This window comes from Oncorhynchus gorbuscha, linkage group LG11, assembly GCF_021184085.1.
Source record: "Oncorhynchus gorbuscha isolate QuinsamMale2020 ecotype Even-year linkage group LG11, OgorEven_v1.0, whole genome shotgun sequence".
NCBI lineage: Eukaryota > Metazoa > Chordata > Actinopteri > Salmoniformes > Salmonidae > Oncorhynchus > Oncorhynchus gorbuscha.
The window spans coordinates 51466189-51492112 of record NC_060183.1 but is presented as its reverse complement, the minus strand read 5'-3'; the positions used below and the strand labels follow the sequence as shown (position 1 = coordinate 51492112).

The following is a 25924-nucleotide window of genomic DNA, read 5'->3' as shown; positions in this document are numbered from 1 at the left end:
ATGAATGTGAATGAGTCAGAAGGTCTCTGAGGTCTGGACACACAGGAAGAATATCCATGACAATGGACAATAACAGATCATATCATATCTAAAACACATAGGCCTATTCACTTAAAAATTATACTAACATAGAAAACACAGCAGGTGCCCCCCCCCCCCCAAAAAAAATCCAAAAATGTAACGTACATCCCGATATCAACACGCATTCCATAGCAGCTGAAAGGAGTCACGGACTTGTTTCAGGCTCAAAGATTTAATCGGGGCCACAACAAATCTGGACTCGTCATGAGGGGCCTCAGTGGCTGGCGAGTCTGCGTACCCACATCCATACCCACACACGCAGTCAAACCCCGACTGAGATCTTAAAAGAATTGTTTATTTTTTAAATTGGAAATCGGTCCTACGGCCATGCCTGTTGCCCATCCCTGCTATAGAGAGAAGGTTCATATAGTAGCAACAACATCAGTGCATAAGGCTTATACCAAATGGTGTCTAATATGTACTTCCAAATCCAATTATGTCTAAGTCCATGCTAGAGGGAAAGCACAGTTCATACAGCACATCTCCTATACCCGAAGAGGTGACCTTAGTGTGGGTTTGAGTCAGTGATAATACTATGATACTATAATACTATGAGATACGATGACATAAAGTTCTACTTAAATCATTTTTGGGGGTATCTGTACTTTACTATTTATATTTTTGACTACTTTTATACTTTTACTTCACTACATTCCTAAAGAAAATAATGTACTTTTTACCCCATTTATTTTCTCTGACACCCAAAAGTACTCGTTATATTTTGAATGCTTAGCGGGACAGGAAAACACCTAAAGAGAAAACCCCCTTTCATCCCTATTGCATCTGATCTGGTGGACTTTCTAAACACAAATGATTTGTTGATAAATGATGTCTGAGTGCTATCCGTAAATCTAAAAAAAGAAAGCAATGCAGTGTAATGTCCAAACTGATGGGAACTCACAAGTGCGCATCGTCACTGATCTCCACACTGTTTTTGACATTGTGGCGGTTCCTTTCTCTCTCTTCCAGTTTCTGTGTCTGAAGAACATCCGGACATTCCTCAAGGTGTGCCACGACAAGTTTGGCCTGCGGAACAGTGAACTGTTTGACCCCTTCGACCTGTTTGATGTCAGGGACTTCGGCAAGGTGAGTGATATTGATTTTGGATGGGAGGTCATTGTGGTTTGGGCCCTCATGACAAGGCCGTGTGTGTAGCTATTGAAGTGTTGAGTGTTCTGCCCTGCCCAATGTCTTACTCGGAGATAGGATATTTTTTCCCAATGTGATATAACAGGGTAAAACTGTTGATACTGCTTCTCAGAAAATATAATATGCCTGGTTATGGAGAGCCAGTATTGTTGGAATGATAAGCTCAGCACAGATCTGATTAGAATATGGGAAGTTTTGGGTGAAATGTAATAGTACTGTTTTTACAGCTCACAGTCAGATCTGACTGCTGTTGCAGCAGAATATTGTGCATTTCACTTTTCAGAGCATACGGTGTCACTTCAGGGTCAGCACTTTGTGCATGTGTCAGTGAGTGTGGTTGGGTGAATATGTACATCTTTGTTTTATGCCAGTGTGTGAGATGGTACATGTTTTTTTTCTGGAAGCTGTGTGCGTGTGCGTGTGCGTGTGCGTGTGCGTGTGTGTGTGTGTGTGTGTGTGTGTGTGTGTGTGTGTGTGTGTGTGTGTGTGTGTGTGTGTGCGTGTGTGTGTGTGTGTGTGTGTGTGTGTGTGTGTGTGTGTGTGTGTGTGTGTGTGTGTGTGTGTGTGTGTGTGTGTGTGTGTGTGTGTGTGTGTGTGTGTGTGTGTGTGTGTGTGTGTGTGTGTGTGTGTGGCTCAGCAGCAGGAGGCTGACTCATTTCCAGGTATTACTGTGAGGGGTGGAGGTTAGGGACAGGATATAAGCACTGGGGTATTACAGTATCCCTTCTGCTCTGTCTGGGTGTGGGCCTCAGCTTGCAGTTAAACCCTCCTGTTCTCTTCACTTGCCCTGGGTGCCCTGGAGGTGTCCGTGTTAGATCCAGGGAACATTTAACTGGATCTCTCTCTTTACAGCTAATCCTATTTACTGTGAACCATGGGGGATGGTTGAGGTCTCGCCAGGCTAGTGGGTTACTAAAGCATTGCACATATGCAGAGTGATGTCATAGGAAACTGTATATATCTAGTGCCAGTATACAGTATGCCAGTATGCCGTGATGCTAGGATTAGTTTGGACTATTTTTTTCCACTGTTGTCTCTAGGTGGAATGAGTCAGATCAGGGGTGTTTGTTGATGGTGTAAATGGCCTTCCGGGGCTGAAGTTTGAGGTGTGGATAAATGTCTGATTGGGAACAGGATTTAATTAGTTATAGGACATACTTGAATCTTCACTGTGAGTGTCATCAGATCCTCTGGCCATGCCCTCCAGGCTCAGTTGACATGGACTGTTTTGGCATTTAACCCCATGCAAATTCTTATCTGACTGATGTATGGACATGGAGGCCAGAAGAGTTTGGCATTTTGTAGATGTCTGGGAGTCAATGAGCTCACAGTAAATTATATTAAAATTGGGCCCCAGTCAGAATCAATCCCACACACCCTCCACATGGCAATTTGGAAATTGCGTTTTTCATGGTCTCAGAGGTGGCAGGCTTGTCTTCGCATTGATTTTCCATTAAGGGAAAGCATCACATTATAATATATTGACGTGAACATATCCCCTGTAATGTGGCTTACATTTAAATGTGTGGGTGCGCGTGCGTGCGTTCCCTATTAAGCAAAGATAAAGGAGGGTATTTGTCTTCTTGTAGTAAGGCTGGTTAGACAGCCTCTTGAACTTTTTCTTCCTACTCCTTTGTTAACTTTTTTATACTTACGACATGGATTTTCTTCTTGAAAGTGTTTTATGATATTTAACACAGGGTATGGGTGAGAGGGGTTGGTGATCAGGGGGCTTGAATCAGCTTCTTCTTCTCCTCATCCTCTCATACTGTATGTTTGCACTGGCTCGCTGTCAGGGGCAACAGAGTTCACCTTTCCGCCCTTCCAATCCATCTCTCTCTCTCTAATGATGGCCTATCCCAGGTCATATGATTGGTAGACAGAGGGAGATGGGGCTAACAGGCCCACAGTGCTGCAGGCATAGCAATTGCACCCTCAGAACCTCCTCCCACCCACTCCCCTCTCAGTGATCTTGTTCTGGGTCGTTGAAACAGCCTCAAACCTTCTCCATTGCCCCTCTCTCCTCCACACATTCTCCCACACTACCCTCCTCCTGCACCCCAACTCCCTTCTCCTTTTCTCACCACCATCACCGATTACCACCCGGGATAGAAGCTCTTGTTCCACACAGATGAAGAGAACCCCCCCCCCCTTCATTAGATATTCATTATGACATCATTAGCGATGAAAACAGCTTATTACAGTAGACCCAGGGGAACGCTTGGGTCTAAACGTTCCCTCCACTACCTCCCAACAGCCTTGATATTCTACCTTTTAATTAGCTTCCCAGAGAAACATGGCTGTCATTTAAATGAACATGGCAATCAGTTTGTTTGGCTGTTGAGATGGTGAGCATAATTAGGCTGCACCTGTTAACCGTTTATTAGCTTTGGGGGATTTCCGGTCTGTCTGTGACTTGTGGCCGATGATGAGAGATGGAAATTCTGACAACCTGCACTGTCATCTTCATTAGGCAAAGCATTGTTCTTTAAAATGCAGACAGCGAAAACAGTTTGTATTATTTCTACACGAAACTGACTTTGAATTGTAACTGATTCATGGACAAGCTAAGCTTTCAGACTGTAATTCATTGAATTGATATTGTGGCATCAAGGTAAGTTTTGCAATGGCTGTGTGCATTCGAGTGCAACATTGGCTGACAGTCTGTGCAATGAGAAGAATCCCAGAGATGAAGTAACAATCACTTTACTAAAGTAACGTGAAGGACAAGGGACCAATTTACAGTCAAACTCAGTTGCACATGACTGCACTCTCTTTCAGCTGCTTCCCATTCTACATCAAAATTGCCATTGTTTTGAGCAATGACGATTTTAGCATGTCCATTTCGGTGGGGCAAAACATTTATAAATGTGGGATGCATGCCAGCAAAGCCACTACACAATACAACACTAAATAATACATTAATTGCACTATAACGGTGACAAATTGTGCCAATAAAGCTGTCCCAACAACAGAGTCCCAACAGCAGAGTCCTAACAGCAGTCCCAACACTTTACCACTGCTACACCTGACTATCAGGGGAACCTTGTCTGGCAGCGAAACAGTTAATTCAGCCTCATTTACCGCCTTTAAAAAAACAAAGCTGATATGGCTGACTTGCTTAAAGAAATGTGGTTTCTACTGACAATTGAGATGTACAAACTATGGCATAAAGGGACGACAAGCAGATAAGAGGCAATCCGTAATTTCAATTAAGACATTAATGAGCGAGTTAGGACTGATTTAGTCAATATAAATATTTGTTTAGAACTTTTGAAATGTATAGTGACAGAATTCAGAACATGGGCCGTTCTTACAGTGTTCTCCCTGTACACCAAGTCAGAACCGTAGGATAAATAAAGGGGGCATATAAGCAGGCAATGAAAGCTCTTACAATATTCAATGATTACATTTATCTGAAACAGGTTATAGGCTACATGTGCACCACCAAGTCAGAACAGTAGGCAAAATGAAGAGGGGTAAATAGACCAAATTATTAGGGTGAGGCACATGGGCTACTAACAGCTTACTATACAACATACACTTAGTATTACTTTCTTAGCTGCAGTATACATATCTCCCTGGCATATTACATCATTTTGCAGCAGCATACAATACATTTTTGGACTCACTTTGTTGTGCTGTGATCACTTGAACAGGAAATTTTGTCATCAAAGTCTGGCATTCTATGGATTTATGGTGCTTTCAAGACAACTGGGAACTCAAGGTCGAATCATGATCGAATCATGCTAAAAACAAGGTCGAATCATGATGGCGTCATTGAGTCGGCAGGTAGCCTAGTGGTCAGAGCGTTGAGCCAGTAACCTAAAGGTTGCTGTATCGAATCCTGAGCTGACAAGATAAAAATCTGTCGTTCTGCCTCTGAACAAGGCAGTTAACCCACTGTTCCCCGGTAGGCCATCATTGTAAATAAGAATTTGTTCTTAACTGACTTGCCTTAGTTAAATAAAGGTTTAAAAAAAATGTAAAACCTAAGGGGCTAGAATTTTTGTGGTCTAACCTTAACTGTGACGTAATGTCCTAATGAGTGACAGAACACTGAGCCAATCACGGCGCAATGCTCCGTATTTTCTGCTGGCTTGTCCCACCACCACAGAAAGCATTGAGCTAGGCTGAAACACTAGCATTTTGGAGCTGCCTTACTCAAGAAATCAAAAAAGAGACATTGTTTGTATGCAGCTTTATTAACTAAATTCTCTATTTTTTTTTTACATTGGTTGCAAACCATATAAGTGTCACATATGAATGCCAAAATAATATGCAAAATGGCAAGCCCCCCCAAAAAAATAAATAATAATAATTGTGGGGCTCAAAACAGCCCTGAATGATGGGTCGCCAATGGTTTTAAGTAACAATCAAGAGACTTTGTTTGGAAGTAGGCAACATTCAGACATCCAAGGACTGTCTCTCAAGAGAAAGGCTGTGTAAATGTGTCCTTTGGTTGTCATGTCAGCAGTGAGGAGAGAGAATGCTGTCAGGTAGGACAGGATGCCATTGGCTAAATGATTGCCTCAGTGGAGAATGAGGAAGGGGGTGGAGAGGAAATTATGGAGAGATAGGAAGTGGAGGGTGGGGGGGAAGACTCTGCAACCATCAGACACCTGTCTTTCCCAATTAATTTGAACTGCACTCTTTCAGCTTCCATTTCTCTCTTTCTTCCCTCACATTTATCTTTTTGCCTTTTACCCTCTCTCCCCCTCTTCCTCTCATCATTCTCCAGTCTCACCCTCCCTCTTTTTTCTCTTAGTATGTTTAGGGCTGGGGGATATGACCAAAATAACATATGACAGTATAGCATTTTTTGTTTTACGGTATTTGATGTTTCTGAATAATAAAAGTTCTAGATATACTTTATGGGTAGTGCATGACCCTACACTCTCAGAAACAAGTACTATCTAGAACCTAAAATGGTTCTACCTGGAACCTTAAAAGGGTGCTCCTATGGGGACAGCTAAATAACTCTTTTGGAACCCTTTTTTCTAAGAGGGTAGGATGGTTTTAATGAGCTTTCTCCATTCTGATTGCTTTATACTGTTCAATCAAACATCAACCCCCAATTAACAGGAGGACAACACTGACAGTGTAGTACTATGTAGAACATGGCATAGGAATCAACATCCTCTTTAGTAGGCTCTGAGGGACAGTTTGACATTTTCTGGGGTGGGGGGTGCTGGTCCAAAATTGGGAAGGGTTGTCTAACTTAATTTTTTGTTTTACGGAGGGTTGTGTGTCTTTTTATTGGGCATTTTTTCCCCTGATTTGTATTCAATATTGCCAAATTTGCTTGCATGCGCCTCCTCTATCAAGGTGTTTTCTGTACTTCCCTTATGCACTACACTTCTCCACGCACTAACTATACCACAAGTCAATACAGTCTACCAGTTTAATTGTATATCCTGCCCTCTATCCATAGTGACAATAGTGGTAGTAGGATCGTTTGTCCAGATCTGCAATAAGTTAACTAGCAATCACACCACACACACACACATCCACAAGATAGAGGAATAGCTGACAGGCAGCTGAGAGAACAGGTGCATCAAAGAACAGGTGAATCTCCCCTATTGATCTTGTTTAGGGACAATAAAATGATCCTACCTAGACTAGCCTACAACACCACAATCCAATGAATAATTGCCTTATTATTTTCAAGTGAGTACCATTGAGTAAAATTCTACTCTTTAAACTGCAGTGTAAATGTAATTTGAATAATGGTGCAAAAGCCCTGTTATTTGACTGTTTCATTCCACTCATTTCATTTGGATCAGTTGTATGTCTACTCTCGACAGATTATCAATTATAGAAAGGAACAGTATTTTTACGTCTGATACTGGTCTGTTGCAGATCATTATTCTCCCAAGTCATCCTATATAGTCGTAGCCACATCCTATATAGTCGTAGCCACACAAGTCATCCTATATAGTCGTAGCCACATCCTATATAGTCGTAGCCACACAAGTCATCCTATATAGTTGTAGCCACATCCTATATAGTCGTAGCCACACAAGTCATCCTATATAGTCGTAGCCACATCCTATATAGTCGTAGCCACACAAGTCATCCTATATAGTCGTAGCCACATCCTATATAGTCGTAGCCACATCCTATATAGTCGTATCCACACAAGTCATCCTATATAGTCGTAGCCACATCCTATATAGTCGTAGCCACACAAGTCATCCTATATAGTCGTAGCCACATCCTATATGGTCGTAGCCACATCCTATATAGTCGTAGCCACACAAGTCATCCTATATAGTCGTAGCCACATCCTATATAGTCGTAGCCACACAAGTCATCCTATATAGTCGTAGCCACATCCTATATAGTCGTAGCCACACAAGTCATCCTATATAGTCGTAGCCACATCCTATATAGTCGTAGCCACACAAGTCATCCTATATAGTCGTAGCCACATCCTATATGGTCGTAGCCACATCCTATATAGTCGTAGCCACACAAGTCATCCTATATAGTCGTAGCCACATCCTATATAGTCGTAGCCACACAAGTCATCTTATATAGTCGTGGGCCTGTTTTCCTGCTATTCAGGAAAGCTTTAACACGTATTCTTCCTCCTTTCCGATCCCTTGACCTAGAACCTAACTTTTAAAATATAATACCTTTTTATTTGTGGCATAAACAACTAGTCACAATGTTTTAATCTGACTAGTCTCCTGTAGGCTACTTGCTCATTTTCATCCACTCCCTTTCAAATATAATTCCAGCATCCAAACTGTGCAACGGCCAGACATCTGTTACAAAATACCAAAAAGTTGAATGACATTTGGGAAAAGTGTCAAACCAAGCCTTCAGTACTGAGTAGAGAGTGATGTATTTTCAGTTTGTTGAGATTGACATACTTGATTGTGGTGTTGACAACGCAAACCATGATAATAAGTGCTCAAAGTCAGTAATCGGTATGCAGTTATGTGTTGCTTATTGGTTGTGTGTGGTGCATTGGCTCAGAAACCTGTTGTTGGATATAATTATAAATAAATATAAATCTGATTTCCCCCCATCTGATAATTGTCTGCAGCCACCTCTGATGGTAGTGTAATGATACTGGCAGGGAGAGGGAGCTGGTCCGTGCCACAAAGCCATCTTGAAGTCGATATCCAGGTTTATAAACACAGGGTTGCTACAGTTATTGTTATTTTTGGTGGTAATACCTTTTTTGCTGTTAATTTTATCAAGGGGGAGTGTCATGTGAAAATATTTGAAAGTTGGGGAGGGAGGTGCATTCATTTTTTTAATGACAGCTTGTTTGACCAGCTCTGGTACTCAACCAATGGTTTCCATTTTCAAAGTTATTTGTTACATTCCACCATTTTAATACATTTCTTAATTTCCTTCATTCATTTCCTGCATTAATTCAAGTTCCTTGGTGTTCACATCGCCAACAAACTATCATGGTCCAAACACACCAAGACAGTCGTGAAGAGCGCATGACAATGCCTATTCCCCCTCAGGAGACTGAAAAGATTTGGCATGGGTCCTCAGTTCCTCAAAAAGTTCTACAGCTGCACCATCGAGAGCATACTGACTGGTTGCATCACCGCCTGGTGTGGCAACTGCTCAGCCTCTGACCGCAAGGCACTACAGAGGGTAGTGTGTACGGCCCAGTACATCACTGGGGCCAAGCTTCCTGCCATCCAGGAGCTCAATACCAGGCGGTGTCAGAGGAAGATTGCCAAAGACTCCACCCACCCTAGTCATAGACTGTTCTCTCTGCTACCGCATGGCAAGCGGTACTGCAGTGCCCAGTCTAGGCCCAAAAGGCTTCTTAACAGCCTCTAACCCCAAGCCACAAGAGTCCTGAACAGCTAATCAAATGGCTACCCAGACTATTTGCATTGTCCCCCTTCCCCTTTTGTACCCAGCTACTACTCTCTGTTTATTATCCATGCATTGTCACTTTACCTCTATCTACATGTACATATGACCTCAATTACCTCGATTAACCTGTGTCCCCACACATTGACTCTGTACCAGTACCCCCTGTATATAGTCTCGCTAATGTTATTTTATTTGTTGGTCCTAAATTCTATATTCATGTCATTTTTTCTTCTTCTTTATTTAATTTTTTAAATCATGTTTTACAACAGGTTATTTTAGTAAATACTTTCTTAACACTTATTTTTCTTAAAACTGCATTGTTGGTTAAGGGCTTATAAGTAAGCATTTCACGGAGCATGTGACAAATGCAATTTATTTGATTATGATTTTGAATGGTTTCACTTCACTTAGTTATTTGTTCAATTCCAGCATTCACTTCCACTTCCATTTGAGTGAATTTCTTAATTTCCTGCACTAATTTATCAATTAGTAGTCTTATTTAGAACATTGCATAGGGATCAAAATCCTCTTATAGCCTCTAATGATGGTACTCGACAAATGGTCTCAATTTGCGTAGTTAATTTGTTCAATTCCAGGATTCACTTCCACTATTTTAATCAATTTCTTAATTTCCTGCACTAATTTGTTATCAAGACATTTCATTTGTCTTAGTATGCCTCTATTTTGTTCCCCAAAACACTTTTCCTTGACAGAATAATAATTATCCTGTTTCACTGTGCATTTTCTGCTTCAATTGCAGTTCTTACTTTCACCACTAGGTAGTCAGAGGATCTCAGAGGTGCTCTGTTTGGCGAGCTTTCCCTCCAGAAGTTGTTGACTTGTTGTGCTAGCAAGCAGCCACTCAGCTGTTAGCAGTTTCTTACTGTCAATAAAAACAGATGATTGCTATACCCTTTTCAATTCATTACTGAATTATTTAATGTAAAAATGAATTCGGTATATCGTTTTTTATGGTTCACTGCCCAGCCCTAAGTGTGTTGTGATAAGACTTAGCCACGAGCTGTAGCCTCTGAGACAGTGTCGGTGTGATGTGATTACCATTCTGAGGCAGTGCAGTGGCTGATTGCTCTCCCTGCTTCTCTGGAGCCTCTGTACACTGACCTCTGCTCCCCTTGTTTCCTTACCGCTTCCTGCACCATGGTGCTGAAAATAATCCTGTTTCTCAGCATCCCCACCCTGAACAGTGAGACTGAGCCGTCTGCTGAGCTGTGTGTGGAGCATGCCTGCAGTCTGCTGAGGTAGATTCCAACCTCGCCCTCGGCTCTTTCCCTGCTCTGCCTTTCACTGACCAACCACATGCATCTGGTCCTGTCCCAAGGCTGCACACATCTATTCAGGAGATTATGGGAGGCCAGACGTGAGGGAATGTAGCTATGAAGGGAAAACTGACGTCTAAGTCGTTTTTCCATTTCTTTTTACAGAAGCTGCAGCCTGCATTTAAAAAGATGCTTCACTTTATTTGCTTGCAATTTACGGTATTGCATATCCTGTTTGCCTGAATATGCAGGTCATGTTAGAGGGACTTGGTGTCAGGCTGGGGAGAGTAACACACAGAGGCATGGGGGTCAATCAGGGTCACATATTGGGTCAACCTCTCCATCACACTTCATGTCCAGACACCTCTCCTCAGACAGTTTAACACCCCTGTCCTCTTCTCAGCTGACTCCTCTGTGTCCGTGTCCTTATTCCCTCTTAGTGTCCCCGTGTGTCTTCTGTCCCTGTCCTCTCGTCCGTCTCCCGTCTATCAGGAGACAGAACACCCACTGCATGTTTTTACATAAAGCTGCCGAGACACAATCTATTATTCATTCCTGAAGGCACACTCCTGATGATAATTCTCCTGCTATGAATTATAGATGGCAAGTTCCCTCCCCCCTTTAGGAACCCCCCCTCCCCCCAGGACCCCCCCCCTCCCTCTTATCCCATGGTCTCATTAGTCATCGTCTCGTTACCGCCATTCCTGGGAAACAGGTGGTGGCCGGGTGATGGCTGTTGTCTGGGACTGTGTTGGTACTGCTCAGGGCCAGTGATGCTATCTTGGAATTGATTCAGAATGTGGTCAGTTCAGTGTGTGTTTCTATTGTCACTCTGCTGGCTGTTCAGAACACAAAGGAAATATGGTATGTGAAAAATTTCTGACATTTACCATTGTCAATGTCCCTGACAAATCAAATGTGTGTGGGTCGTCCAGGTTGAGTCTGATGGACGCATAGTGAAGCTGGCTTCTGGCAAGCAGATGTCCAGATATCTTTATCTGAAATGAATTCAGTCTCGTGGATTTCATCCAGCTGTCAACTGAGACCACCTGTGCCATGATTCCAATGTGTCTGTCTGTATTTACACATGCAGTGAACCTATCGTAGCCTATATCAACCCACTTTAGAACTGTGTTTCTCAGAAACTCAGAAAACAGTAGCAGTAATATCTTTAAATCAGCAGAGACTCACTTTCCTTAGAATCAGCTCTCTGTTTTTCAACACTGTTCTCATTCTGACAGCATTCAACAGCCACAGCCATTTCATTCGGGCCCAGAGCAGATAAACCCCTGATCTGCTGTATGAAATTGTTTTATTGAGCTCTCAAAGAATTGTACAGTCAAATTCCTATTGTGGAAATAATTGCCTTCCTTTTGTTTTGTCACTGTGAATGTTTACTCTGAATTTAGTAACAGACAGAATGGGAATGGTCCCTGGCCCCGGCTCCACCCGGCTCTTTGAGGATTCTCAGCACACCATTCCGCATTGCTGTCTGCCCAGAGGCAGCAGAGGTGTACCAGACTCTGTCTCTGGGCTGTGATTCGTTGGCCGACCTGGCGGACAGCAGAAGCTGTATCCTTCCTTCCCTGCCTGTGGTTGTGTGTGGCTGTGGTTGTGGAGCACAGTGGGAGTAAAGAGGGGACGTCGGGGAGGATGGGCCTCCACAGGGAGAAGCGTTTGTGAATTCCACGCCGGCAGCGTGTGCTCTCATTATTTCCCCTCCCTCGCTCCCTCCCTCTCTTAACGGCCCCACAGGCACCGCTATGATGGACAGGTACACTCCCAGGAATCAACCACATGAAAAAGGGAAAAAGCATCAAATAGGGTACCTGTCCTCTTTCATTTTTCATCACGGAGGGATTATTTTTCATATGCTCTTGAATGGAGTGATAAACTCCACCAGCATCAAAGCTTAAAGGACAATTCCACCCAAAATCTTTTGGTCTTTGTTTCGTTAATCCATTGTTGACATAGTCCCAAAATGTTTTTCTTGTCAGCAATCACGTTTTCAAGATATGTCACATTCAAAATACAGAAATCATCCCTGTATGATGCATTTCGCATCATATGATGCATGAAACAAATACAAAAATATGGTTTTAGGGTGGAGTTTTCCTTTAACTAACAAGCTAGCACAAGGTGTCACTAACTAGCAAGCTAACTAGCTAGTTAGCACACTGCTGTACTAGCGGGAGGCGAGGGCAACCTGTAGACAGTGTCCTTCGCCCCCGCCTGTCGGCAATGTTAATGACGGTGACGGCAAGGTGTTCGGCAGACGGGAGTGAAGGACACTGTCTACAGGATAATACTTTTATTTCCCTTTTGAAGATGTCATGCTTGAGGTGGGGGTGTTCAGCAGGAACCAATGGGATGCTCGGGGTGGGGGTGTTCAGCAGGAACCAATGGGATGCTCGAGGTGGGGGTGTTCAGCAGGAACCAATGGGATGCTCAAGGTGGGGGCGTTCAGCAGGAACCAATGGGATGCTCGAGGTGGGGGTGTTCAGCAGGAACCAATGGGATGCTCGAGGTGGGGGCGTTCAGCAGGAACCAATGGGATGCTCGAGTTGCTCGAATTGCGGACTGCAGTTGCACACTTGGTCATAATGGACAAGAACTGCTGTTACTTTATTAATTGCAGTATTACTACACTGGTATAAGTGCATTTGGAAAGAATTTGTAGACAGAAAGTAAACCGTCGAGGCAGCTTAGGCTCATTACAAAATAGTATTACAGATGATGGATCATGGTTAATCCACTTTTCTCAACCGTCTGTCGCAAGAGTCAACTAAGGACAAGTGTCACACTAGGTGAAAATCCTTTACTTTCTTTACGATTGCGCACCCATTGGCTCTATGCCCTCTCAGGGTTGTTATTGAAACCATTATCGGCCAGTAAGCAGAGAACGCTGCTGGAGTCTAGAGCAGTGATTGGTCAAGTCAGGTGAATGGGACAAGGTGACTGTAACGCTGGCAATGCTGATGTGAGGGACAGAGTGGAGCACACACGGCTTTGTGACCAAAGCCTTACAGCTGTAATCCCTAAATCCCCAAAACCGCAATCACACACAAAGAACAACTACAGCTGTTCACATCAGGTCAGGATGTTGGCCTAGTATTGTATGGGAAAATCACTGGAAAGGCTATTTTTAATCAGAAATTGTTATGGTTGTGTTTTCCAAAAATATTGCATCACTCTGATTTGAAAGGAAAGTAATAATTTTTGTTGACCACTCACTCTGTAACCTTTTTACATGGTTATACTCGTTAATGATCATTAGAGCTTCAAGGAAGGAGACAGTCAGACAGTTAGACACAGTGTTTCAGAGAAGCCCATAGTCATAAAAATACAAAGACAGGGACTAGTAGATCTAATGTCATGAAGATTGGGACTGTTGAATCTAATGCTGTCTGTTATCTGCAATCAAAGAGCTGTAAAATGTTAATTAAATTGCATGTATTATCGAGAATAGTAGCCTAATACATGCTGGGATGGGATACCAAGGGCCAGCAGCACTATAGCATAATACATGCTGGGATGGGATACCAAGGACCAGCAGCACTATAGCATAATACATGCTGGGATGGGATACCAAGGACCAGCAGCACTATAGCATAATACATGCTGGGATTGGATACCAAGGACCAGCAGCACTATAGCCTAATACATGCTGGGATGGAATACCAAGGACCAGCAGCACTATAGCATAATACATGCTGTGATGGAATACCAAGGACCAGCAGCACTATAGCATAATACATGCTGGGATGGGATACCAAGGACCAGCAGCACTATAGCATAATACATGCTGGGATGGGATACCAAGGACCAGCAGCACTATAGCATAATACATGCTGGGATGGAATACCAAGGACCAGCAGCACTATAGCCTAATACATGCTGGGATGGAATACCAAGGACCAGCAGCACTATAGCCTAATACATGCTGGGATGGAATGCCAAGGACCAGCAGCACTATAGCCTAATACATGCTGGCATGGGTTACCAAGGGCCAGCAGCACTATAGCCTAATACATGCTGGCATGGGTTACCAGGGCCAGCAGTACTATAGCCTAATACATGCTGGCATGGGTTACCAAGGGCCAGCAGCACTATAGCCTAATACATGCTGGGATGGGATACCAAGGACCAGCAGCACTATAGCATAATACATGCTGGGATGGGATACCAAGGACCAGCAGCACTATAGCATAATACATGCTGGGATTGGATACCAAGGACCAGCAGCACTATAGCCTAATACATGCTGGGATGGCTGCCTCGCTTCGCGTTCCTAGGAAACTATGCAGTTTTTTGTTTTTTTACGTGTTATTTCTTACATTAGTACCCCAGGTCATCTTAGGTTTCATTACATACAGTCGAGAAGAACTACTGAATATAAGATCAGCGTCAACTCACCATCAGTACGACCAAGAATATGTTTTCTGCGACGCGGATCCTGTGTTCTGCCTTACAAACAGGACAACGGAATGGATCGCATGCAGCGACCCAAGGAAACGACTCCGAAAAAGAGGGAAACGCGGCGGTGTTCTGGTCAGACTCCGAAAAAGGGCACATCGCGCACCACTTCCCAGTATTCTTCTTGCCAATGTCCAGTCTCTCGACAACAAGGTTGATGAAATCCGAGCAAGGGTGGCATTCCAGAGGGACATCAGAGACTGCAACGTTCTTTGCTTTACGGAGACATGGCTTACTGGGAAAACGCTATCCAGGGCGGTGCAGCCAACGGGTTTCTCCACGCATCGCGCCGACAGAAACAAACATCTCTCTGGTAAGAAGAGTGGCGGGGGCGTATGCCTCATGACTAACGGGACATGGTGTGATGAAGGAAACATACAGGAACTCAAATCCTTCTGTTCACCTGATTTAGAATTCCTCACAATCAAATGTAGACCGCATTATCTTCCAAGAGAATTCTCTTCGATTATAATCACAGCCGTATATATCCCCCCCAAGCAGACACATCGATGGCTCTGAACGAACTTTATTTAACTCTTTGCAAACTGGAAAACATTTATCCGGAGGCTGCATTCATTGTAGCTGGGGATTTTAACAAAGCCAATCTGAAAACAAGACTCCCTAAATTTTATCAGCATATCGATTGCGCAACCAGGGGTGGTAAAACCTTGGATCATTGTTACTCTAACTTCCGCGACGCATATAAGGCCCTGCCCCGCCCCCTTTCGGAAAAGCTGACCACGACTCCATTTTGCTGATCCCTGCCTACAGGCAGAAATTAAAACAAGAGGCTCCCACGCTGAGGTCTGTCCAACGCTGGTCAGACCAAGCTGACTCTACACTCCAAGACTGCTTCCATCACGTGACTGGGACATGTTTCGTATTGCGTCAGATGGGAATATTGACGAATACGCTGATTCGGTGTGCGAGTTCATTAGAACGTGCGTCGAAGATGTCGTTCCCATAGCAACGATAAAAACATTCCCTAACCAGAAACCGTGGATTGATGGCAGCATTCGCGTGAAACTGAAAGCGCGAACCACTGCTTTTAATCAGGGCAAGGTGTCTGGCAACATGACTGAATACAAACAGTGCAGCTATTCCCTCCGTAAGGCTATTAAACAAGCTAAGCGTCAGTACAGAGACAAAGTGGAATCTCAATTCAATGGCTCAGACATAAGAGGCATGTGGCAGGGTCTACAGTCAATCACGGACTACAAGATGAAATCCAGCCCAGTCACGGACCAGGATGTCTTGCTCCCAGGCAGACTAAATAACTTTTTGCCCGCTTTGAGGACAATACAGTGCCACTGACACGGCCTGCAACGGAAACATGCGGTCTCTCCTTCACTGCAGCCGAGGTGAGCAAGACATTTAAACGTGTTAACCCTCGCAAGGCTGCAGGCCCAGATGGCATCCCCAGCCGCGCCCTCAGAGCATGCGCAGACCAGCTGGCCGGTGTGTTTACGGACATATTCAATCAATCCCTATACCAGTCTGCTGTTCCCACATGCTTCAAGAGGGCCACCATTGTTCCTGTTCCCAAGAAAGCTAAGGTAACGGAGCTAAACGACTACCGCCCCGTAGCACTCACTTCCGTCATCATGAAGTGCTTTGAGAGACTAGTCAAGGACCATATCACCTCCACCCTACCTGACACCCTAGACCCACTCCAATTTGCTTACCGCCCAAATAGGTCCACAGACGATGCAATCTCAACCACACTGCACACTGCCCTAACCCACCTGGACAAGAGGAATACCTATGTGAGAATGCTGTTCATCGACTACAGCTCGGCATTCAACACCATAGTACCCTCCAAGCTCGTCATCAAGCTCGAGACCCTGGGTCTCGACCCCGCCCTGTGCAACTGGGTACTGGACTTCCTGACGGGCCACCCCAGGTGGTGAGGGTAGGCAACAACATCTCCTCCCCGCTGATCCTCAACACGGGGCCCCACAAGGGTGCGTTCTGAGCCCTCTCCTGTACTCCCTGTTCACCCACGACAGCGTGGCCACGCACGCCTCCAACTCAATCATCAAGTTTGCGGACAACACAACAGTGGTAGGCTTGATTACCAACAACGACGAGACGGCCTACAGGGAGGAGGTGAGGGCCCTCGGAGTGTGGTGTCAGGAAAATAACCTCACACTCAACGTCAACAAAACTAAGGAGATGATTGTGGACTTCAGGAAACAGCAGAGGGAACACCCCCCTATCCACATCGATGGAACAGTAGTGGAGAGGGTAGCTAGTTTTAAGTTCCTCGGCATACACATCACAGACAAACTGAATTGGTCCACTCACACTGACAGCGTCATGAAGAAGGCGCAGCAGCGCCTATTCAACCTCAGGAGGCTGAAGAAATTCGGCTTGTCACCAAAAGCACTCACAAACTTCACCGCCTGGTACTGCAACTGCTCCGCCCTCAACCGTAAGGCTCTCCAGAGGGTAGTGAGGACTGCACAACGCATCACCGGGGGCAAACTACCTGCCCTCCAGGACACCTACACCACCCGTTGTTACAGGAAGGCCATAAAGATCATCAAGGACATCAACCACCCGAACCACTGCCTGTTCACCCCGCTATCATCCAGAAGGCGAGGTCAGTACAGGTGCATCAAAGCTGGGACCGAGAGACTGAAAAACAGCTTCTATCTCAAGGCCATCAGACTGTTAAACAGCCACCACTAACACTGAGTGGCTGCTGCCAACACACTGTCATTGACACTGACCCAACTCCAGCCATTTTAATAATGGGAATTGATGGGAAATGATGTAAATATATCACTAGCCACTTTAAACAATGCTACCTTATATAATGTTACTTACCCTACATTATTCATCTCATATGCATATGTATATACTGTACTCTACATCATCGACTGCATCCTTATGTAACACATGTATCACTAGCCACTTTAACTATGCCACTTTGTTTACTTTGTCTACACACTCATCTCATATGTATATACTGTACTCGATACCATCTACTGTATGCTGCTCTGTACCATCACTCATTCATATATCCTTATGTACATGTTCCTTATCCCCTTACACTGTGTATAAGACAGTAGTTTTGGAATTGTTAGTTAGATTACTTGTTGGTTATCACTGCATTGTCAGAACTAGAAGCACAAGCATTTCGCTACACTCGCATTAACATCTGCTAACCATGTGTATGTGACAAATAAAATTTGATTTGATTTGATTTGATTTATAGCATAATACATGCTGTGATGGAATACCAAGGACCAGCAGCACTATAGCATAATACATGCTGGGATGGGATACCAAGGACCAGCAGCACTATAGCATAATAAATGCTGGGATGGGATACCAAGGACCAGCAGCACTATAGCATAATACATGCTGGGATGGAATACCAAGGACCAGCAGCACTATAGCCTAATACATGCTGGGATGGAATGGAATACCTAATACATGCTGGGATGGAATTACCAAGGACCAGCAGCACTATAGCCTAATACATGCTGGCATGGGTTACCAAGGGCCAGCAGCACTATAGCCTAATACATGCTGGCATGGGTTACCAGGGCCAGCAGTACTATAGCCTAATACATGCTGGGATGGGTTACCAAGGGCCAGCAGCACTATAGCCTAATACATGCTGGGATGGGATACCAAGGACCAGCAGCACTATAGCATAATACATGCTGGGATGGAATACCAAGGACCAGCAGCACTATAGCCTAATACATGCTGGGATGGAATACCAAGGACCAGCAGCACTATAGCCTAATACATGCTGGGATGGAATACCAAGGACCAGCAGCACTATAGCCTAATACATGCTGGCATGGGTTACCAAGGGCCAGCAGCACTATAGCCTAATACATGCTGGCATGGGGGCCAGCAGTACTAAGGCATGGGTTACCAGCCAGCAGCACTATAGCCTAATACATGCTGGCATGAGTTACCAAGGGCCAGCAGCACTATAGCCTAATACATGCTGGCATGGGTTACCAAGGGCCAGCAGCACTATAGCCTAATACATGCTGGCATGAGTTACCAAGGGCCAGCAGCACTAGGCTAAAAGGTAGCGTGGACTACTCCACCACTCTGTCCTATTTCTCATTGGGGATTCCATTTAATCCACCACTCCTCCTCCTCCCTCTTCCTCCTCCTCCCTGTTATCCTCCTCCTCCACCTTTCCCTGTAAGATTTGCAGTGTGTGGTGTGAATGCTCAATATGCTTTCCAACTGCTTCGCTCTGTCATACTCCTCCTTCCTCCCTCTCTCTCCTCTGTCTCTAATAAACTCTCTCTTGTCGACTATTTCCCCTCTTTCTATATTTGTTTCCCATCGTAGTCTTTCTGTCACAGTTATTGTATTTGGCCCAGGCTATATTTGTTTCCCATCGTAGTCTTTCTGTCACAGTTATTGTATTTGGACCAGGCTATATTTGTTTCCCATCGTAGTCTTTCTGTCACAGTTATTGTATTTGGACCAGGCTATATTTTGCGTTTGCTATTGAAGGTCCAATGCAGACGTTTTTATTTAAATATAAAATCATGATTGTTTTAAATGAAAATGGTCAAAAAGAAACAAAAATAGATTCTTAGCAAAGAGCAATTTCTTAAGCAAGAATTTTGCTAGGACTGTCTGGGAGTGGTCTGAGTGGGGAGGGGAAAACCAGCTGTTATTGGCAGAGAGGTTTGGAACTCTTTCTTATTGTACTAACTAATTCAGAGCCGTTTGATGTCACCAGGTAGGCCAAAACTCTGTCTCACCAAAATAGGCTGGAATTTCTTACACTAAAAGGTTATTATTAATATTCTCACTATTTTACAGTATTATTCCATCCTCGTAATGTGGAAATATATATAAAACCCAGAAAAACTATGTTTTTGATTGCACTGGGCAGTGTTCTACACAGTCTGAGGTAATTGGACACGCCTGATAAAGTGTGTGTAAAAGGCTAGTGTTCTCTTTATGTGTAGTGTTGAATAGCCTGCCAGGTGTTGCTGGAGCCCTCATGCAGTGTGCTAAACTGTTGCCCTCCTCCGCCTCCTCACCTCTCCTCATTTCTCACCCTGCAGGTGTCCTCTAGCAGGTAGTAATAACGCCCAGCCCTGTACTGTCTGGACTAACATAAACTGTCCAGAAGGAGAGCACTGCCTGGGCCATATCTGGGTACAAAAATAAACCTCAGGGAAGTTTGCCTTGAACCCCATAAAGATCTTGGGCATTAACCTGAGTTTAAATGTATTTGGCTAAGGTCTATGTTAACTTCCGACTTCAACTGTATTTGATAGATCAGTCTGACTGAGCGGTGGTTGCCAGCAGCAGACTCGTAAGCATTCATTCAAACCTACTTTCCTGCGTTTGCCAGCAGCTCTTCGCAATGCTTGAAGCACAGCGCTGTTTATGACTTCAAGCCTATCAACTCCCGAGATTAGGCTGGCAATACTATAGTGCCTATAAGAATATCCAATAGTCAAAGGTATATGAAATACAAATGGTATAGAGAGAAATAGTCCTATAATTCCTATAATAACTACAACCTAAAACTTCTTAACTGGGAATATTGAAGACTCATGTTAAAAGGAACCACCAGCTTTCATATGTTCTGAGCAAGGAACTTAAACATCAGCTTTTTTACATGGCACATATTGCACTTTTACTTTCTTCTCCAACACTGTGTTTTTGCATTATATGAACCAAATTGAACATGTTTCATTATTTTTTTGAGACTAAATTGATTTTATTTATGTATTATATGAAGTTTTTTTAAAGTGTTCATTCAGTATTGTTGTAATTGTCATTATTACAAATACATCTAAAAGAAAATTGGCCGATTAATCGGCAGCGGCTTTTTTTTGGCCCCCAATAATCGGTATTGGTATCGGCAAAAAAAAAAAATCATAATCGGTCGACCTCCAGTTGAGAGATTTTATAGGTACACTGGGACTGTCACTCTCACTCACAGCAATCAATAACCTCTCACCTCTCCCATCCGATAACAGAGTGTGCGTGTCTACGTGCATGTGTGTGTTTTTAGTAAGGGTTTATGGGAGAAGAATATTGCTCATTGTTCAAGTTGTTTTTGGTTTCAGTTTTCCTCCCAGAAAAAGAAACATTATTACAAAGTTGCAGACGGTGGAGATTTTAAGCTATGCACCTAGTGATGCCAAACTATGCACAACCAACTACCCGGAATGGAAGCAAAACAAGTCTACACTCTCCAGCTCCCCACACCTACACAGACTTAACAGAGAGAGTGTTTTCTGAAGATTATCCACACAGTGGTCACTGTGTGCTGCTGGCTGCTGGCTGGCACTCTCAGGCTTCATGGTACTTCATGTTTCCAGCCGGAGCAGAACAGCTAGTCTTTGTGTGGCCGCAACATTTGCTTCATTGTCAGAGCAGATGCATGTAGTTAGTGACATTTTTTATTGTCTTCGTTGAAGAAAAGCTGCATGTTCCATAGGAGACGGTCGTCAACACAAACACACAGAGTCCCATAGTATTGTTTCTGTCATAAAAAGAAAGACCAACCTCAGAACAAGCCTAAAGCATAGAAACACATATAGAATGCCTTGAAAAGTCCCCAAACAAACACAGAAATGCATTCAGACAAAGACATGGTGTATTACGGCCCTAAGCGCTGGTGGGCAACACTTATAAAGGAACACAGCCCTGGAGAGTCCCCCAAGCGAAGCCTTCGCCTTGCTGCACTCTCAGCTAGTACCAGCTGGCAGCCTGAGTCCTGTGTTTCTGCTTAGCTCTTCCAATACCGCTGTAGTTTTACTCATTTCAAAAGGGGTTTCTCAGTTTCTGTTCTGTAGTGGAGGAACTATGGGACCTCTGTGGGATGCAGCTTCTAAACAGCTCTCCTTTTTTTAGCCTGCCGTGGGTTGATTTCCCAGAAAGGGAAAATCATTGAAAGACTGGATCTCACACGGCTGCTTCCAAGGGTGTCTGGACTGCACAGGTCGCTACTCGCTACACTACAGCAGGCGTGACTCGCTATGTCTCTCATACATGCGAGCAGACACACACACACACACACACACACACACACACACACACACACACACACACACACACACACACACACACACACACACACACACACACACACACACACACACACACACACACACACACACACACACACACACACACACACACACACACACACACACACACACACACACAAAATGTGTTCCAGAGTTCTAAATTGAGCAGCTGCTGAAAAATGAGCTCCTGTATATATTGAGATTTAAATGTTTTTTTAGAGTGAAGTACATCGGAAAAATCAAGAGAAAACTGCAAGACTCAATAGAAGACAAAACAAGGAACAAACCAAAAAAGACAGGCTTTTGAAAAATTAACTATTTTTCATAAAATTGTACAGTTATCTTAGCTAGCTGAATTGCTAGCAGAATTGTTTACTTGTTGCTAAGCAGTTGCTAGGGACTCTCCTGGAAGAAGCTAGCTAGCTTACAAAGAATAACAACAACAAATATCTAGTTAACAGAAGAAAGGAAGACAAAATAAGGACAAAAGAAGGACGGAAGAAAAAGGAAAAGAAAGAGGACAACAAAGTGAAACAGTCAGCACTTCTATTGCAACTTCGTATTTCGTCGTCCTAACGTAGTCTACACTGCTATCTGCCCAGCAGCTAGCCAGCTAGCAAACGTCCACCGTCTACCGAATAGCAGCACTGTAGAAACTATTACACTCAACTGAACGACTTGATTAGTGTAGTGTTAGCTAGCTACATAGTTGTCTTTGCTGTCTTCGTATCCAAGATAATTGTGTAGTTTAGAGCGTGTAGTCTTAGAGTGATTATCTTAATTTACCGAGGTTAGCTAGCCAGCTATTTGTCTTCCTTAACGTAGGAGACACTGCTAGCTAGCCAACAGCTAGCCAACGTCTACTGAATAGAACTTCCGCACTCAACAACCCGGTCGCATTCCGCTTCGCTCCACAGGTAGTATCACATTTTTCATTTCATTTCATTACAGCACAACGGTTTGATTTGTTTGATCGTAGCTAGCTACATAGCTAGCTACATAGCCGTCTGTGTATCAAAGATAATTGTGTAGTCTAGAGCGATTTTCTAGGTTAGCTAGCCAGCTATTGTCGTTCTTTTAACGCAACGTAACGTAATCAACACTGCTAGCTAGCCAGCTAGCCCCGAATAGCAGCACTGTAGAAACTATTACACTCAACGGAACGACTTGATTAGTGTAGTGTCAACAACGCAGCCACTGCCAGCTAGCCTACAAAGTCAACAACGCAGCCACTGCCAGCTAGCCTACTTCAGCAGTACTGTATCATTTTAATCATTTTAGTCAATAAGATTCTTGCTACGTAAGCTTAACTTTCTGAACATTCGAGACGTGTAGTCCACTTGTCATTCCAATCTCCTTGCATTAGCGTAGCCTCTTCTGTAGCCTGTCAACTATGTGTCTGTCTATCCCTGTTCTCTCCTCTCTGCACAGACCATACAAACTCTCCACACCGCGTGGCCGCTGCCACCCTAATCTGGTGGTCCCAGCGCGCACGACCCACGTGGAGTTCCAGGTCTCCGGTAGCCTCTGGAACTGCCGATCTGCAGCCAACAAGGCAGAGTTCATCTCAGCCTATGCCTCCCTCCAGTCCCTCGACTTCTTGGCACTGACAGAAACATGGATCACCACAGATAACACTGCTACTCCTACTGCTCTCTCTTCGTCCTCCCACATGTTCTCGCACACCCCGAGAGCTTCTGGTCAGCGGGGTGGTGGCATCGGGATCCTTATCTCTCCCAAGTGGTCATTCTCTCTTTCTCCCCTTACCCATCTGTCTATCGCCTCCTTTGAATTTTTATGCTGTCACAGTTACCAGCCCTTTCAAGCTTAACATCCTTATCATTTATCGCCCTCCAGGTCCCCTCGGAGAGTTCATCAATGAGCTTGATGCCTTGATAAGCTCCTTTCCTGAGGACGGCTCACCTCTCACAGTTCTGGGCGACTTTAACCTCCCCACGTCTACCTTTGACTCATTCCTCTCTGCCTCCTTCTTTCCACTCCTCTCCTCTTTTGACCTCACCCTCTCACCTTCCCCCCCTACTCACAAGGCAGGCAATACGCTCGACCTCATCTTTACTAGATGCTGTTCTTCCACTAACCTCATTGCAACTCCCCTCCAAGTCTCCGACCACTACCTTGTATCCTTTTCCCTCTCGCTCTCATCCAACACTTCCCACACTGCCCCTACTCGGATGGTATCGCGCCGTCCCAACCTTCGCTCTCTCTCCCCGCTACTCTCTCCTCTTCCATCCTATCATCTCTTCCCTCTGCTCAAACCTTCTCCAACCTATCTCCTGATTCTGTCTCCTCAACCCTCCTCTCCTCCCTTTCTGCATCCTTTGACTCTCTATGTCCCCTATCTTCCAGGCCGGCTCGGTCCTCCCCTCCCGCTCCGTGGCTTGACGACTCATTGCGAGCTCACAGAACAGGGCTCCGGGCAGCCGAGCGGAAATGGAGGAAAACTCGCCTCCCTGCGGACCTGGCATCCTTTCACTCCCTCCTCTCTACATTTTCCTCCTCTGTCTCTGCTGCTAAAGCCACTTTCTACCACTCTAAATTCCAAGCATCTGCCTCTAACCCTAGGAAGCTCTTTGCCACCTTCTCCTCCCTCCTGAATCCTCCTCCCCCCCCCCCTCCTCCCTCTCTGCAGATGACTTCGTCAACCATTTTGAAAAGAAGGTCGACGACATCCGATCCTCATTTGCTAAGTCTAACGACACCGCTGGTTCTGCTCACACTGCCCTACCCTGTGCTCTGACCTCTTTCTCCCCTCTCTCTCCAGATGAAATCTCGCGTCTTGTGACGGCCGGCCGCCCAACAACCTGCCCGCTCGACCCTATCCCCTCCTCTCTTCTCCAGACCATTTCCGGAGACCTTCTCCCTTACCTCACCTCGCTCATCAACTTATCCCTGACCGTTGGCTACGTCCCTTCCGTCTTCAAGAGAGCGAGAGTTGCACCCCTTCTGAAAAAACCTACACTCGATCCCTCCGATGTCAACAACTACAGATCAGTATCCCTTCTTTCTTTTCTCTCCAAAACTCTTGAACGTGCCGTCCTTGGTCAGCTCTCCCGCTATCTCTCTCAGAATGACATTCTTGATCCAAATCAGTCAGGTTTCAAGACTAGTCATTCAACTGAGACTGCTCTTCTCTGTATCACGGAGGCGCTCCGCACCGCTAAAGCTAACTCTCTCCCTCTGCTCTCATCCTTCTAGACCTATCGGCTGCCTTCGATACTGTGAACCATCAGATCCTCCTCTCCACCCTCTCCGAGTTGGGCATCTCCGGCGCGGCCCACGCTTGGATTGCGTCCTACCTGACAGGTCGCTCCTACCAGGTGGCGTGGCGAGAATCTGTCTCCTCACCACGCGCTCTCACCACTGGTGTCCCCCAGGGCTCTGTTCTAGGCCCTCTCCTATTCTCGCTATACACCAAGTCACTTGGCTCTGTCATAACCTCACATGGTCTCTCCTATCATTGCTATGCAGACGACACACAATTAATCTTCTCCTTTCCCCCTTCTGATGACCAGGTGGCGAATCGCATCTCTGCATGTCTGGCAGACATATCAGTGTGGATGACGGATCACCACCTCAAGCTGAACTTCGGCAAGACGGAGCTGCTCTTCCTCCCGGGGAAGGACTGCCCGTTCCATGATCTCGCCATCACGGTTGACAACTCCATTGTGTCCTCCTCCCAGAGCGCTAAGAACCTTGGCGTGATCCTGGACAACACCCTGTCGTTCTCAACTAACATCAAGGCGGTGGCCCGTTCCTGTAGGTTCATGCTCTACAACATCCGCAGAGTACGACCCTGCCTCACACAGGAAGCGGCGCAGGTCCTAATCCAGGCACTTGTCATCTCCCGTCTGGATTACTGCAACTCGCTGTTGGCTGGGCTCCCTGCCTGTGCCATTAAACCCCTACAACTCATCCAGAACGCCGCAGCCCGTCTAGTGTTCAACCTTCCCAAGTTCTCTCACGTCACCCCGCTCCTCCGCTCTCTCCACTGGCTTCCAGTTGAAGCTCGCATCCGCT

At 45.0% G+C, this 25924-nt stretch overlaps 1 protein-coding gene across 11 annotated transcripts in view; it reads left to right on the top strand.

Annotated features, from left to right (window-relative positions):
- The window catches only part of LOC124048888 (guanine nucleotide exchange factor VAV2-like), a 254430-nt gene that overhangs the window by 52302 nt on the left and 176204 nt on the right, over positions 1–25924 (top strand). For all 11 annotated transcript variants that reach the window (XM_046370051.1, XM_046370050.1, XM_046370046.1 and 8 more), the window contains exon 3: positions 1051–1167. In XM_046370051.1, coding sequence (XP_046226007.1) covers positions 1051–1167 — 117 coding nt within the window. The remainder of the gene's footprint in view (positions 1–1050; positions 1168–25924) is intronic.